Here is a 15,759-nt window from a genome sequence, read left to right on the forward strand (position 1 = left end):
CTTATTTAGATAGTGAGAGGAAAGCTACACCACTCCGTCCAGCCTCTATGAAGTAGGTATTTAAAGCAGTTTGTTTAGAAAAAAAAAAAGTTAAAAAAAATTAGATTGAGATGTAATTTTGCTGCGTCGTATGTAGGTTTTCATGGTGTTTCCTCACTGGAGGACACCTGGCAGTAGGACTTTGCTGAGGAGCAGCGGTCTCGCCTGCCGGCGGGTGCTCAGGGTGTCGGTGCAGCTGCTGCTCGCTGGGGGCCGGGGCTGGCATCCCTGTGCCCCCGCTCCGCTGAGGCCAGGCGGGATTTCTGAGCCCACCACCCTGAAGCATCTCCCAGGAGGTGGGTAAGGAGGAGGGGAGGAGAGCTCAGGGCCTGTGGGGTCCTGCCCTCCTGCACCTGCCAGGCTGCGCTGGGGATGCGGTGTGCATCTAACCTGCTCTTAAAAACTTCCAGTGACGGATCCTCTGCTGCATCCTTGGGGACCCTGCTCTAGTGGCAGCTGGCTCAGGCTAACCCCCTCTTCCTGCAGCCAAAACCCACCTCGCTGGGTCTCTTGAGGACTTGAGGACCAGCTCGTGTCCTTCCTTTCTGCATCAAACCACCTTGCGTGGAAGACCTCTTGTGCTCCTCTCCGGTCTTCTCCGGGCTGCACCATCCGAGCGGCCACGTGGGGCACGGGAGCGAGCTGCCCTCCGCCGCGTGCTGCTGAGGAGGAGGAGGGTCCTGGCCTCACCTGACACGCTCAAAAGTGCCACTGCACGGTACCGTCAGGGCCAGGCTGGCCCACGTCCATCCCCGGGGCAGGAGAAGGCTTGCTGAGGTTGTTACAGGTTTAAACTTGCTTAATAGGCAATGCTGCTCCTGATTTATACAGGAGGTTTTGTACACGGTTGATTTAACCTTTAATTTCTTTGCTGTTTCCCTGTGAGGCAGTGCTAAGCTTGTCTTCCTAGAGTTTGTAAATAAATCCTGAAATACCTCGGCTGGCTTTGTCCCCTGCTAGATGCTGCCTTCACGTGGGTTTTCCCCACCCGCTTCCCCCATAAAACCTCCCATGCAGGCTTTCTGTTCAGCAGCAACTTGTTTAATGCTAGAGACCTAATAAAACTGACTGGCTTGAGGAAGATATATATCATCCCATAATCTCTCCATCTCTCCCTGTTGCTGTGTTTAAACGAGACAGCTTTATTTAATTGCATTGTTTTGTTGTTTGTTTTTTTTTTTTAATCTTTTTTTGGTGCCACTACATAATTGTTTTCAAATGATGGAGATATTTTACCTCCTCTTTTTTTATCCCTCCAGTGTTTAATTCCAGTCACAGTTCAGCTGTGCACTGAATCAGCTTTCCTTATTTAGGGATTTAATTTATAAAGATAGTTTCTGGATATTAGATTATTTCTCCAGCTGCTTCACTTCTAGTTCACATTCCTCTCCTAGGCTAAAGAGAAAACTTTGCGTGGGACATGGGTCCTTATCTACTGCTCATCATCTTCTCTGCTGGCTTGTGTTAAAAATTTTTGGCCTTTTTCAGCTGTAGGTAAGAGACTTTAGCCTGGTTGTACCTTCATGGGGCTGGATGATGGCCTGGTGGTTCTTGCTGGTTTTCTTTTCTACTCAAAGGGGAAATGCATTCATTGAAAAATGTGATTTTGGTAGGGAAAAATGTATTCTCTGATTTAAACTGAATTCAATTAATAGTTTCAAACAAACAAACAAAAAATCCTTCTAGGTGACAACATCTTGCTCAACCTTTCGAAAACCAGACACTGTTTGATTTCCAGTTTGATTTGCAGTCTGAAACCAGACTTGAAGCTGAAGCTGTTTGTGTTGTATGGAGGATAATGAAAACCTCCCAAAAATAAAATCAAACTATCATTTTGGACACAGAATCAAAAAATCAACAAAAGGAATAGTTTTCTTTTGAAATACCATTGTCATCTGGATAACATATCCATAACTTGGAAGTACGGGATGCTCTAGTCATGAGTATGGCAGAAGACTCTGTAGACCATGGCAGCATCCGGTGGATTGTGTTAACTTTGTGTTAATTTGTGTTAATTTTGGTGAACTGCTTTCTTTAGAAAGATGGGGATTTGATCGACATGGATTGGGCTTTGTCCCAATCAATACATGGAGTAGCTCCGCATTAGAAAGGAGGTCACTCCAGTGAGTCCAAAGGATGTGTGTCATCGCCGCTGCTGCTCAGCTGCCATTCATTTTCCTCCAATTGTTGTGCCTTGACTCAGCCTAAATTCTGATTTCTCAAGGCTGGGGTTTCTGGAGAAGTTCTACAGAACCTCCCACAACCGGGGACCCTGGGCACGACTTCCAAGAAATACCGCTCTGTAATTAATAATAGTATCCCATTGATGCAAACTATTTTCCTAGAAAAAGGGTGAAGCAAGGGATGTTTTATTTCTTGTCCTCTTTGTAATGAGTAAAACCATTTCCGCTGGCTGGTTTGAATACCGCTGAACAAGCCAGGTAGCGGATACCACATCAAAAAAATAGAATAGTAATGAAAGGATTTTATATATTACGGCAAGTCTGGTGCTTAGCATTAAGTTATAAAGTCCACTTATGTTTTATATTAAGTTGAAATACCCATGTTAAAATTTCTTCCATTTTTCTCCTAACCAAAATTTCAGACTTTCCACCTGCAGAAAATATCCATTTTTTGGCTTTTTTGCAAAAAATAATTAAAACTTACCAACCTGTAGAGGCAGAATAAGTGCCAAACAGCTCTACTAGCTACTTCCACAGGCCATTTCTGAGTTTTCCTTTATTTAAGCAGTGCTGAGGCACTGGGCTTTTGTGATGAGGAGCTGCCTGGGTGGGCGCTTTTGGGCTCTGTGTGTGCTCTTGTGTATGCTGGTGGTTTTCCACTTCTCCATCCTCCCGAGCAGCCGAGGTGGAGACAAAGCAGGCACATGGGGAGTTGGGCACAAATTAGCGTTTCCTCCCACCCAGCCCGGTCCCACAGGAGACGTGATGTGGCTGGGGAGAGCTTGGAGGGAGCGTAGGCTGCTTCACAAACTGAGAGAGGTGACAGCATCCTGCAAATGCAAATTGCCCCATTAGCTAAATATGAACGTCGGAGACAAATTTAAGCAGATCCCTTTGTTTATTCTGCCTTTTGTGCTGTTTTTAGCTGTTGGCCAGCACCCGTTATTGCAAGTCCATTGGCTTTAGGGAGAGGAGGATGCTTGTGACCTGATGGCTCTCGTGGCTGGGATGCTCCATGAGGAGATCGGGGTTGGAGTGTGAGCGCATTTACCAGGGATGCATTTACCAGAGAGGGAGGATGTGAATACTTGGGTTTGTCACGTATGCAAAGGACTGATGGTCCCTGAGCGGGTTTTTTTGCAGGTTTCCTCAAACAGATCACCCCCCAGTGCTTCTGCTTTAGGCTTTCTTGCTTGCTCAAGGGTTTTCAGTGGAGAAATCCCATGCTCCTCCATGCCTCCCGTAACACAGCAGACCATTGTACTGGCCGGTGTTAAACCTCTTTCCAAGAGCATCCTGCGGCAGGCCAGGCTGCAGGGCGTGCTGCCGAAACCGTGAGCAACTTGAGGTCATCTCCTGCGTCCGGAGACTTTGGAGAAGAGCAAGATGAATGAGTGCTTCCCCTCGACAGCGCTGTCAGTCTCCATGCTTGCTAATTTGTCTGCTCAGCTGAGAAATATTTATGCATGGGGGTGATTCATTGCCCTGCAGCAAGGTTGCTGGCAGCCGTCGGCATGATGCTTGTCTCCAAGCTGGCGCTCGAAGCATGTTCTAAATACTCGCTTTTCATCCCTGCCGGCGGTGGCTGGGACGAACAGGTGCGGTGGAGGGTGGTTTTCGGGAGAGGGTTAATGGTGGGATCCCTCGGAGCCCATGGCGGCAGGAAGCCGTATTGTGTGTTGACTTTAAACAGGAGGTTTGGGAGATCAGCTCTGGAGCAGAAAACAGGGGCTTGGGAGGAACAAACACTCGCTGCTTCAGAAGGGTGGCGATTTCCTTTCGGGTAAACACGTCATTAATCTCAGGGAGGACATTCTTTTCCATCGAAAGATAAGGGATTCAAGTTGCTTTTCTCAGGGCTTGGCCTTTTTAGATTGTTTTAACTGTGGCTTTCGCTCCTTCAATTACAGACTTTACATAATCTCTCATTTTGGGTTTGCTGGGCTTATTATAGGTGCAGAGAAAGTCTTGGGCAAGGGAACTCCTTTTCTTCTTTCTTTAAAATTGCTCTGATCCTTCTCCCCCCACCCCCTTCTTGCTACATTTTTTTTTCACTAAAACCTGTCTATTTTTTGTTCCTTGCAGCTCTGACGAATTTGAAACGTAAGTGTGCTGTTTGTCCTAATTTATGAAACCATCTCCCTAGTGCTGATGATAAAATAGGAGCTTATTTGTTCACCACAAGTGGAAAAATAGCAATGGGCTCTTCTCCCTGCCCTGGGCTGCCTCTTGCTGCTCGGCTTTGGTTTGACATTTTTGAGGACACCACTTGCTGTGGCCAGCGAGGCGTGGGGAGGTGCTGGCTATGGCACCCAGAGCTTAATTTTCAACTGGCACCATCCTGCCACGTGGGGAGACGGCAACGGCAGAGCTGCTGCTTTCACCCCTGCTGCCTGTGACTCGGGGTCTGTGATCGCTATGAGCTCTTTTAATAGTAAATGTTTAACCGGGATTTAGGGATGAAATTACAGAGGGAATTTAGTCCCTTCCCATCCTTACCTCCTCCTCTTCCCAGTACTTTGTGCTTAGGGCTGTCAGCAGCGGCATGGGTTGGGGTGGGGCAGAGCAGGAGCTGGGGAGGTCCCACGTTCCCCATCTCTCCATGCCCTGGCAGCTCGAGCAAATGCTCTGCAGCCTTTCTGCACTGATCTGTCAGTGCGGCCACGCGCCATTGTGTTAATTGCGTGATAGCTGCGTTTTTATCGCTGCATAATCATTGACCTGCATGTATTCAACACAAAAATTCTTCTCTATTTTTTCCCTCGCCTAGTTTAAGACTCCCAAAGCAGAAATACGGAGACTGTGGGAGCTGTCAGCAGGTAGGACGTGGCCCTGAGGACTGTGACAAATCCAAGGCATGATGTCATTTGTGACATACAGAGGGTGATTCTGCAGGGACAGGCATCAGAAGTCTTGTGTTTGCTCTTTTCCATCTGGGCTGGGCTGCACGTGCCCCATCTCCAGCTACAGAGCTGTGCTGCTGCCCATAAGTCCAGCATGGAGCAGACGTGCTCCTGGCTCATAGGAAATGTGCGCTGATCCATGCTGACTCACGTGGCACATGTGTTGCACTGGGGCTGCAGAAAAAGGCAACCTGGGTTTGGTGAATGTGTTCCCCTGGGTAGATGAGTCCAGGGGTAGCTGTCAGGAGACAGGGGCATCGATCTCTTCAGTCCATCCTATCCTCCTCCAGCTCTGCTCCCCTGCAGCTCTTCTCTTTTCCTTCTGTTTCTTCCCAGTCTTCCAGCCAAACCTTGTATATGCAAAGGTGAAGCAGGAGATGTCCTGGAAGATGTTAAAACATTTTTGTATCCCTGTACGAGTTCAGCAAAGGCTATGTTTATTCTCTGTACCTACCAGCGCAGCTCTGCCTCTTAATGTGCTTTGCTTTCATGACTCGCTGGTTCCCCATCTCTTAGAGGACTGGGACTTTCTGGTGAAAATCTGTTCATGCATCTCACAGGCCGAGTGTCAGCCCACATCAAGTTGAGCAGTGATGTAGCACAGAAAACCCACCGTACTGTCCTCTGTTCACCTCCAGCGCTGCTTCCCTCTCACTGTTTTCCTTCCCAGCCTTTCACCATTTTTCTCATCTGTCTCTGCCTCCACCTGCCCAGTACCAGGCTGGCAGCAGTAGGGCAGTGCCTGGGAATAGCAATGGTAGTGTTGGACTTGCTTGAGAAAAAATATTTGGAGGACCTTGGGAGCTGGAGGTGGAGCTGGGTGGTTGCAAAGGCATGGCTGCAGAAGCAGCCCAGCCTTGGAAGAGTGTTGGAAATGTGATTGTTAATGTCGGTGCTAAACAAGCCCAAACACAGGAAGCCAAGCGTGTGCACGGAGGGATGCGGAGGGATGTAGCTTGTGACTGCACCGCTTTGATTTATTTTTTATTCTGTTGGGAAAGGTGATTTAAGTGTTATTCATGACCCCAGTGCTCTCTTCCTGCCTCTTTGATGATGCCAATCTGCTGCAGAGGTGCACTGTTTTCAATGACCTTCCTCGGGAGTGCTGCGTGGCATTGCATGACTGTGGTTGCGGTCAGCCAGATCCATGTCGTTCTCCGGCACGTGCGAGTACTCCCTTTTCTGGGGAAGCCCCGAGTAACCCGGAGCATGGCTGCGTCGGCGCAGAACATCGTTCAGAGCTGTTGCATCACAGGATCCTGCACTGCTTGTTGCCTCAAACTAAATTTCAGTGTTTGCATAGCTGAAACACAAAGATAAAAAGACCGTGGGGTTTGGATGACATTCATGGCTTTGACATCCATCTCTTCACATCCACAGTTTCTGTGTGGATGGTTAATCCTGCGTATCTGCAATTGCAAACTGAGATGCTGAAAAACCTATTGATGGTAGTGGTTTGGCATCAAAATGTTGCTTCATTAAAGCCAGGCATGCCTGATTTTCCCTTGGCAAGTGAAGATGCTGTTCTTGTGTGATAGGCTATGGGTAGTAAGTACGTTTTGGTGAGTTTGGTGACCACAGACCATCCATGGATGAACTTCTGCAGGCAGGGGAAGAATTAGTATTTCAAAGGCTTTTGGAGGGAGAATTTTACTCCTTCCCTGCTGTAGAGCACTTCAACGTATGTAGAAATTAATTTGATTTAGGGCACCCAACAGTCATCTGATAGACCACAACTTCTGAGAGTTACCAACCTGACAGGGCTTGACTTGTCCACCGGAGAGTTAACAGCTCAGAAGTCCTGGGCTTGTACCTTGCCCTTGGCTAAGAGTTTGGAGGAGGAAAATGCAAGCATGTGGCTGGTGAGGAGTGAAATTTTATCTTACTGCAGAAGTGTGTGTTCAGGTGAGGATGGCAGCTGTGGGACCAGGCTGTGGGGACCATTCCTGTTTTCTCCACGCTGGTGTGCCCGGCTATCTCTGGCACCCACACCAGGACCTCATTTCTGGTGTGCACTTGGACTGGCATCCAAGGGGAACGACTGGATTTCGGAGCTTATGGCAGAAGGGTTTAGAGATGGAAGAAGAAATGGGAAAGAGAGAGAGAGGAGACAATTATGCCAAGGATATATAATTACTCTTTGGCTCTCCATGTCTTAGATCACACAGGATCCTGAAAATGCTGGGGTCAGACCTGTGAAATGTGCTGCAAGACAAACACTTCCAGCTGTTCCTCTGAAAGCAAATCTCAGCAAGTACCTTCCAGGTGGGAACGTGTGGGCTTACTTATTTAGGAAAAGAAAAATATCTCACCATTTTAAGCCTTCAGCATTCACCTTCATAATTAAAATCTCTAATCACAAGCAGAGCACAATACGTGACCATCTTCTGGGAACTGTTTCTTAAGGTGGTTTTCCATTTTTGCATTATTTAGCCCCTGCCTTGGTGCCAGGGTTTACTTAACCTTAAGCTTGTGAACAGGCTTATTGAATTTGGCCAAGACTTGACTAATGTGTAATGAGCTCCAGGTTGCCTGGAACTTGGCAGCGCTGTCGTTCTCTGTGCCGTTGCATAATGGCCTGACCCTGCATAACCACAGCTTCGCCTTGTGCCCTTTCTCCAACCTCCTTGAGTACCTCTCCGAAACCCTGGGCTTCACAGAGTGGCCACCCTGCTAAAGGGTGCCCTGAGTGCTGAAAACCTCCCTAGCTGCTTTCATCCTCTTCCACAGGGTGAGAGGTGGGAAAAAGTGCAAGAAAAGCTCAAATGTGGAAACCAGCCAGGGTGGAGGGGGGATGCAGCAGTGGCAACCAGGCGAAGGCTGGTACCTCCTCCCAAGCATCTCATGGCCGGGGGGACATGAGAATCCTGGCCATCTTCCTCCTCCTTCTCTGCCTGCATCGGGCTGATGTGCAGCCCCCTGTGGTCCCCCTGCGCTTGTTAATGGAGGGTGCTCATCCTGGAAGCTCTTCCATTTGAAACTTGCTAGGTGGTTTTATTGTTTATTACATCATTTTAATCTGTCAAAAATTACAGGAATAATTCAGATACTGCTCTAAGTCAGTTTTTTTTTCCTGTTGTTTATTTACTTCAGCTCAACCGCTTGAGAACCCATTATTTGCCTGGTCCCTATTGAGTATCTAATGATGAAAATAAATTGTTACTGCTCTTTATTGTGCATTTCCCATAAGGCAGACACGGCACAGAGAAGGAACCAGATTCTTTTCCTTCTAGCATGACACTAGGAAGATTGTTTATAGCACTTCAGCTCCAGCCCTCTGCAAGCCAACCGAGAGCAGGCTCATTAAAGGCAGGATTTAGAGGTTGCAGGGTTGCATAAATTAATTGAGAATAAAATTTGTCAGACAAACATTTTGTAATGAGCGAGGAAGGAGGAATCTGGCTTGGATCTCATGTACCCAGCAGTAAGCTGGAGGAAAAGATCCTCTTACAAAAAAAAAATTAATAAAATGATCTTGCCTTGTTTGGAGATCAGAGAGCCAAATATAGACCCTATCGCGTTTCCTTCCCTCCTCCTTCCGAAGCTCGTCCTTTTGAAGTGCACTTTCAATGGGATGTGGATAATTGACTCTGTGAACAACCGACCGAGTGCTCTGTTGGTTTAACCGATTGGTCTCAGTTGCTGATTCCTGTTTTGTTTTGGATGATTTTCAGCCCAATTGCCCTGTCAGCTACAATTAGTCCCATTAATACGACAGCTGAAAGGTCACAGATGACTTGCTCCGGTCGCAGGCATGAGGGCAGCCAGGAGATGCTCACAGCGTGTTGTTCTCAGCTCTGCAGTCGTGTGCCGATAGCTTGCTTAAATTGATGGCAATTGCAAATCCTGGTGTAAAACCAATCAAAAGGGATGTGAGATTTGCTTCACGGGAGGGTGATTGACTGAGAAATGAGGTTGCAATAACAAGTAACATTTGGATGAACTTTTCTTTAATTAGACAAGAAAGCTCCTGGTTCTGTATAAAGGGGAAATGTGGAATGGCTGGGCTTCCTCTTGCTTGCCAGAGCTGCGAGGAAAGGAAGCAGAAGTGGGATAGAGTTGTAGGTGCATCCTGTGGCTCTTTCAAAAAATCCACGGCTGTCGTTTTCTGCGGTTCCAGTGACATCTGCCATGGTTTCGGGTTTTGTCTCTTCCACCCAGGATTTACACTTAGGGAAATAAAATAGGAAGGGGAGCAGCAGACGAATGGGTGCAGCACAAGAGATTGTTTGGCTTCTTAAGATTAATATGGACACAGGTGCAGGTCAGACGTCAGACTCATGGGTCTCACGGTCTCTCTTTGGCCATGGTATGGCCAAAAGGGTATCACAGAAAATGTGGTCTGGTTGTATACTTGGCCTTTTGTATGAGAAAGGAGACGTAAGGCACCGAAAGTGCCTGGATCTATCCATCGTTGAATTCCATAGCCCCAAAACCTGGTTGTAAGACCCCGGTTGGAGATGGTTCACTCGCAAAGCAGGATGCTGTGTCTGGTGAGGTTCTGCAAGGGTCTCGTTTTGGTTTGGTATTTTCCTTAACTGCTTGCTGCTTGGATGATGGAAAAGAGACTATGCAGATTCAATTTGCACATGACCCCCAGCTGGGAAGGAGTCGCAGCAGCCTGACTGAGAGGGTCAGACTTCCAGATGACCTTGCACAAGCTGGGAAAGTGGTGTGAAAGGGATGATTTGTGGTTTGATAAGGACAAACATAAAGTTTTACAGCCTGGCAGGAACCGTCAACTGCACCAGCGCAGGATGGGACTGTTTCCAGTAGGTGAAAGGATGCTATTAAAAAATGCAGATAGCTTATGGATCAGGCAAGCGATAGCATCATGAACTTCAAACAGGGTGATTTTGGTTAGACAGTAAGGGAAACCTAAATGATAAAGACAGGAAAATATGAGAGTAAACCATCAAGAGGGGTGAGAGTCCACTTCACAGGAGATTTTTAAGAATAGGCGGGGCAAACTTTTGTCAAGAGTGACATAGATACATTTGATGCTGCTGCTGCGAAGCACAGGTTGGAGAAGGTCTGCAGATCTCCTTGGGGCGAGAGGACTATTTTGCCCACTCCTTTTGTTTTGCTAATGAAACATCAATGTTTCTATGAGGAGCACATACTTTGTCAAAAATCCCTTGGCCAGGGACCGAAATTTTCCTCGAGCAGTTTGTGGGAGCTTTGCAGCCAGCCCACGTGCTGTGCCAGCATGGGCTCGAATTCTAGTTGAAGGAGCTCAGGTCTGGTCTTGCAGGAGCGTACAGCCTACACAAATCCCCCCTTTATTTCTCCAGAAGCTGCGCTTTCTGCAGACGTCTGTGAGGTCCAGAGGTCAGTGTGTTGCACTGAGCTTATTCCCTTTAAATCTCGTCTGGGTCTGGGTCCTGGTGAAGATAGCTGGTGCTTTTAAAAAGCCTAGCAGCAGGAGACCTCTTCTATCAATGTGTTTCCATCCATGTTTGGGCAACACAATGAATGCAGATGTAGTAGGAAACTTTTGATTATCTATAGGACTTTTCTGTGGCAACTTCAAAGCTCTGTGGTTAGTTATATTCTGAGTCTTTAAATGGATATGTCTTGCGTTCAGAGCCTGATTTAATTTTCCGGTTTAATCTATTGTCCAAACATCATTAATGTTGTCTTTGAGGCATGGGACAGCTTTGATGGAGTCTTTTTTTAATTTCTGGCCATCACCCTGTGCAGCCATAAACAACATCCTGCCTGCTAATGAGAAAATTCAAGTTATTGCAGTCACATGTCTTGTGGAAATAGATTGTAGTGGCAGGAGAAAAAAAGGAACTGACTTTGCTCACCTCCCACCCCCAGCTGGCATGAGCATTTGGATTACTGACAGGGAGGAGAAGTTTCCACAGATTAAGATACTCCATTAAAAAGCAGTGTTGCCTGTTGAAAATGAAATTATTAATTTCATAGACTTATTGTTAATTCCTTAACCTGCTTTCATGAGTTATCTTTTCTACCTCTAAGCATCTAAAACCTTTCCTAATTAATGCCCTGCCTGCACATCAGCTGCCAGGCTCAACTATTCCTAACAAATCCAGGTTTGTGGAAGAATTTGACCTGCCCTTCCAGTGTGAAGTGAGGGAGCAGGATCCTCCATTACATACCCAGTAAACCAGTTGCATGATGTTGATATCCTACCCATTGCTTTCCCCTCTCTCCCATCTTCTCTAAAACCTTTTGTTTGGAAAGTAAAACTTGTTTGTGTATGACCTTGGAAAGACTTGGCAGAAGTTGGTGTGGGGAGCGGGGCACAGCCCAAGGTCTCGGCATTTGCTCCTTGTTGCGGCATGAGAAACATCCGCAGAAGATTTGGGAGGGGAACGGCTGGTCGTGATGCACAGGCCCATGTTTATCCCTGGTTTGGAGATGATAATGCAGCAACCAGAGAGCAATGGCATCAGGAGGGTAAGTGCACAACGCAGCAGTGGGCAGTTTTAGAGCACTTTATTCCTTCTCCACTGGGAAACCCATCTTGTAGGAGAGAGCCCCCCCTGCAACAAACTGGCTTTATTTGCTCTGGGCTCATTGGTAACCAGTGTGTAAACTGTGTGTGTTGGTAGCAGCTTCACAGTGTGGGCACATCTCAGGTCTTGTCTGTGCAGGAGCTTGACTGTCAGAAACACAGAATTGGGATATGGTCCTAGGGCTGGCTCAGGGATGCAGTTGTCTCATGGCATCATAATTTTGCTCTATTTGGAAAGAGGATTGAAGTGGCATGGATAAGTAAGTATAAATATCAGCTGATCCCTGCAGTCAGTTTTCCTCCATGGACAGGTTTTACAGGAAGATGTCCTGCTTGATTTCAGGCAGGACTCGATATGATCTGTGTTCTGGCTTGGCGAGAGCCGCCCAGCCTGGTGGTGCCTCTCGATGTGCTGGCCTGCACCACTGCACCTTTCCCTGGCATTTACACCCTTGTAACCACGCTGACCTCTGCCTTCTCCCGCAACCAAATAAGTTGACATTCATCCTTTCAAACTGTCCCTGGAAACAGCCGCTGCTGTTGCATGTGTTTAGAGGACAGGTGGTTGCCGAGAGCAGGCTGGAGGGTCTCCTGCAGTCCCGGTGGTTTCTGAGGTTCTCCTCTCGCCCTCCGTGTCTTCGCAGAGCACGGCTTCGTTGGCTACTCTGAAGAGCTTATGTTCAACAACACGCTGCCGGACTACAGCCAGGGGGAGTCCTTCTTCACTGTTTTTGGAGTGTTTTTTCCAGCTGCCACAGGTGCCGTAAGTTTTATCCTCCCCTCTTTCCCTCTACAGTCATGTCTTGGAGATGAGCAGAAGCAAGGGAGTCCCTCTGGGCTGCAGGGCGAGGCGAGCGGGACCATACTGGGCTGTAGCAGACTCATGCGGTCGATTCAAAATGTTCGGACATTCCTCCAGCATCTCAAATTTTGCACACTCCTGTCTTGTTCACTTGAATGTGCTCTTCGGTCTCTCTGTGGTCAGAAACTGCTGGTCAATGCTATGGGTTGACGTGGTGGTCTAAATCCTTCCCTGCCAAGGACAAGGCTCAGGCACTGAGCTTGGCCAATGCTGTCAGGCCACGAGGTATCAAGCCTTTTTAAAAGTGCCAATCATGATTTATCTTATTAGCTAAGCCTTATCACTTGATTGCACTGGGAGCGTTGGAAAGAGCACATGAGGGCTTTCCCTCCATCCATACCGTGGGTGGGAGGCCCAGCTCGGCTGATGCCATCACTCATGATGCTGACCCACCACTCTCTGCAGTGTCACGGATGCATCTTTGCATGTCAGCAGAGCTCATGTTTATGAGATTAATTGGATGCTTTCATATTATTCATTCCCTTAAATTACCAGGAAGAACTATGTCCCCTTTCCAAAGCCGGCAGTCTCCAGTAGGAATGAAATAACTATCAATTGGAGTTACAATACCTTTTGTTGATGTTGGGGTTTTTAAGCTATAAAAAGTACCAATTATAAGCAGTTTCCATAGCAATGAATCCTTGGATTACAGAATGAATTTTCAGAGGATTAGCTCTAAGCAACTCGCTACAAGTTGTCCGCAGAATTGCTGCGGCACAGGGAGACAAACTAAAGGGTTTTGTGAAACAGATGGGACTGGAGGAATGATCTGGTAGCAGAAGACATCACTTTGTCAGGTGCACCTAGTGCAGGACTTCAAATTTTCCTTTGAAATCCTCTCTCCCAGCTTATCAGGCTGGCTGTTGCCTCCGTGTAGACTTCCTCCTGGAAAACTCACCTGCCTGAACTATCAGCACCATGGAGAAATTGGCTTCTGCCCTCTTTTTTGTCATTTCTGCCTGGCCTAAGCGAGTCCCCCAGCCAAAGAAAGAGACCTTCCTCATGAGCCCTGCCTCTGATGCAGGAAAGCAGTTTTTTCCAGCTTCTTGGTTATAGAAGAAGGAATAGTTATGACAAAGCTGTGCAGAAAATTACTGTGATTAGCCGTATTAAATGGTTCTTCATCACTGCTAGTGCTTGGCTGCTAGGAAGAAGGCCAAAGCTAATAGATATCATTTATTTAAAACCCTGGCAGCCTGTTGTTTTGTTAGTTAGCAGTAGTAATACCAGTAGTAATGTTAAACATTCTCTGAAAATACAGTTTTGGGCTGATGTATAATTACTTTGCTGGCTGCGTTCTTTTTAATTGCTTGGTTATTTACAGGATTTAAATTATTCCTTCAGAGTAGTGGTGCCAGTGGTACCATATAACATCGTTATTGCTTCTGTTACTGCTGTTTGTAGCACTGCGGAGTTCAGGAGCCTCATAAAATGTATGTAGGGTTGTGTTTGGTGCTCTATATAGAAGAAGTTGAGATCTGATATTAAGAAGTTTTTAGGGTGGGAGTCAAGACTTCTCTGCTGCAGATCACAAATGGGGAGCCCAGTGCAACTTCTGAAGCGCTGGGAATAAAGGTCACATCTCCTAGGGCTGGGGCAATGAGTGAGGGCTGCGGTTCCCCCGTGTCCCGCCTGACCCGCGCTGGCTTAGCTCACCTCCTCCCCCGTGATGGGGTGTGACGCCAGGGCTGCAGAGGGGACCCCAGGTTTCTCGGGGTCCCCCATGCTGGAGCAGAGCTGCTTCCCACCGCATTGCGGGCGCTGCCTGGATGCAGTCCGAGCCCGCCAGCAGGACAGGCGGTCCACGAGACTGGAGATGGCATTTCAGGGATGGGTTTGGCAGCAGCATTAATAGCAGGCTGGAGAGATGTGATAGGATTGCCGGCGCCTCTGATGCAGGGCAGGCAGCCTGATGCAGATTGTGAGCGAGTGGCAGTGTCAATCCCCAGCACCTCTGTGTGAAAAGAAGTGGCAGGGGTGTCCAAACATTGCTCCCAGGCTGTCACCTCCAGCCTGTGCTCCTGCTCCTGCCCAGCACCATGCCCAAGTGGCACCCACCTCTGCTGGGACCCCCGCAGTGACGCGGCCAAAGCACTGGAAGCAAAATCCTTTGCGTTAAGATGCATCAGAAATCTGGGAAGAGTTTCAGTGAAACACTATGTTGTTTAGTTTTGAGGGGTTACTTCGAGCCAGTTTGAAACATTTCTGTGACCCACAGCAATGTTCTGTTTATCTTTTATTATTAAACCTTGTGTTTACTCTCTTTAATTTTTAGCATAGTTTACAATCTAAGATGCTGTTCTTTAAAAAAAAAAGGTTTAGGAAATTGTGAAACAAGATGTTTGGGCCTTGCTGAGATGAAATGTTCCCCTTTGAAGTGAAACTATTTAGGTATCTTCAGAATAAGCGCTTTATTCACCCTCCAAAATGGTTATCTGAATTCAGCTGGTTTAAGTTTGGGCTCTGGGATGTACAGAAGAGTGGTTTTAAGTTGCCTCTTTCCACCCGAAATAGCAGTGAAACTGAAACTGCAGAAATACAGGCTGGTAAGCAAAGAGGGGCAGCTGCTTCAGGAAGGGAGAGTGGGACCTGCAGGGAGACCCTTGCTGGGACGGAATGGGCAGGAGGGGCCACTGCCTTGGCCAGGGCACTGTGGCCAAGGATGGTTGTCTCAGCCTTTTGTAGACTGGTAGCAACATGCCTTCTACGAGCATCCTCCTTTGATCATTTTGCTGCAGGTCCAGTTGTTTTCTCCTTTTCTCTGTATTTTATTGGTACGACTCCAGCAACGTGAGTGAAGTTACCCTGATTTTACAGCTGAGCAGTGTTAAGCAGAGGCTGGTCCATTTGCTTCCTGGGTAATAGCTGTTTAAACCATTTCAGCTGGATGTGCAGTGCAGCTGGCCTTATTCCCTGAAGTTTGTCATTTAATAATAGAGAAGTAGCTGAGCGATCCAAAACATACATCCAGAGCTGACCTAAATGGGAGTGCATGGGCACAGAAGACTCAGATTTGCTGGCTTCAGTCAAAAACACTAACATGCTCGCTGTGGAAGATGTGAGCATACCTCTATAGAGATGCTGTGCATTAACCAAATGTTTTTCTGTGTGTTTGTAAATACCTTCTTTATGCACGTGTTTAGCTGCCACATCTTGATACGCAAACTTTGTGTATCACAAAGTTTGCTTTGCACGGGGAAGGAGTCTCGGGAGCTTCCTGCCCATGTTCAGCTTTTAGAACTGCACAGCGACAGGAGCAGCAGCCATGCAACCATCAGTGTGGCT

General features: G+C 47.4%; 1 protein-coding gene across 1 annotated transcript in view; it reads left to right on the forward strand.

Annotated features, from left to right (window-relative positions):
* The window catches only part of SLC12A8 (solute carrier family 12 member 8), a 49,464-nt gene that overhangs the window by 13,045 nt on the left and 20,660 nt on the right, over positions 1-15,759 (forward strand). The window contains exon 5 of the mRNA XM_075710922.1: positions 12,257-12,370. Coding sequence (XP_075567037.1) covers positions 12,257-12,370 — 114 coding nt within the window. The remainder of the gene's footprint in view (positions 1-12,256; positions 12,371-15,759) is intronic.

This window comes from Pelecanus crispus, chromosome 5 (assembly GCF_030463565.1).
Source record: "Pelecanus crispus isolate bPelCri1 chromosome 5, bPelCri1.pri, whole genome shotgun sequence".
NCBI classification, from domain to species: Eukaryota; Metazoa; Chordata; class Aves; order Pelecaniformes; family Pelecanidae; genus Pelecanus; species Pelecanus crispus.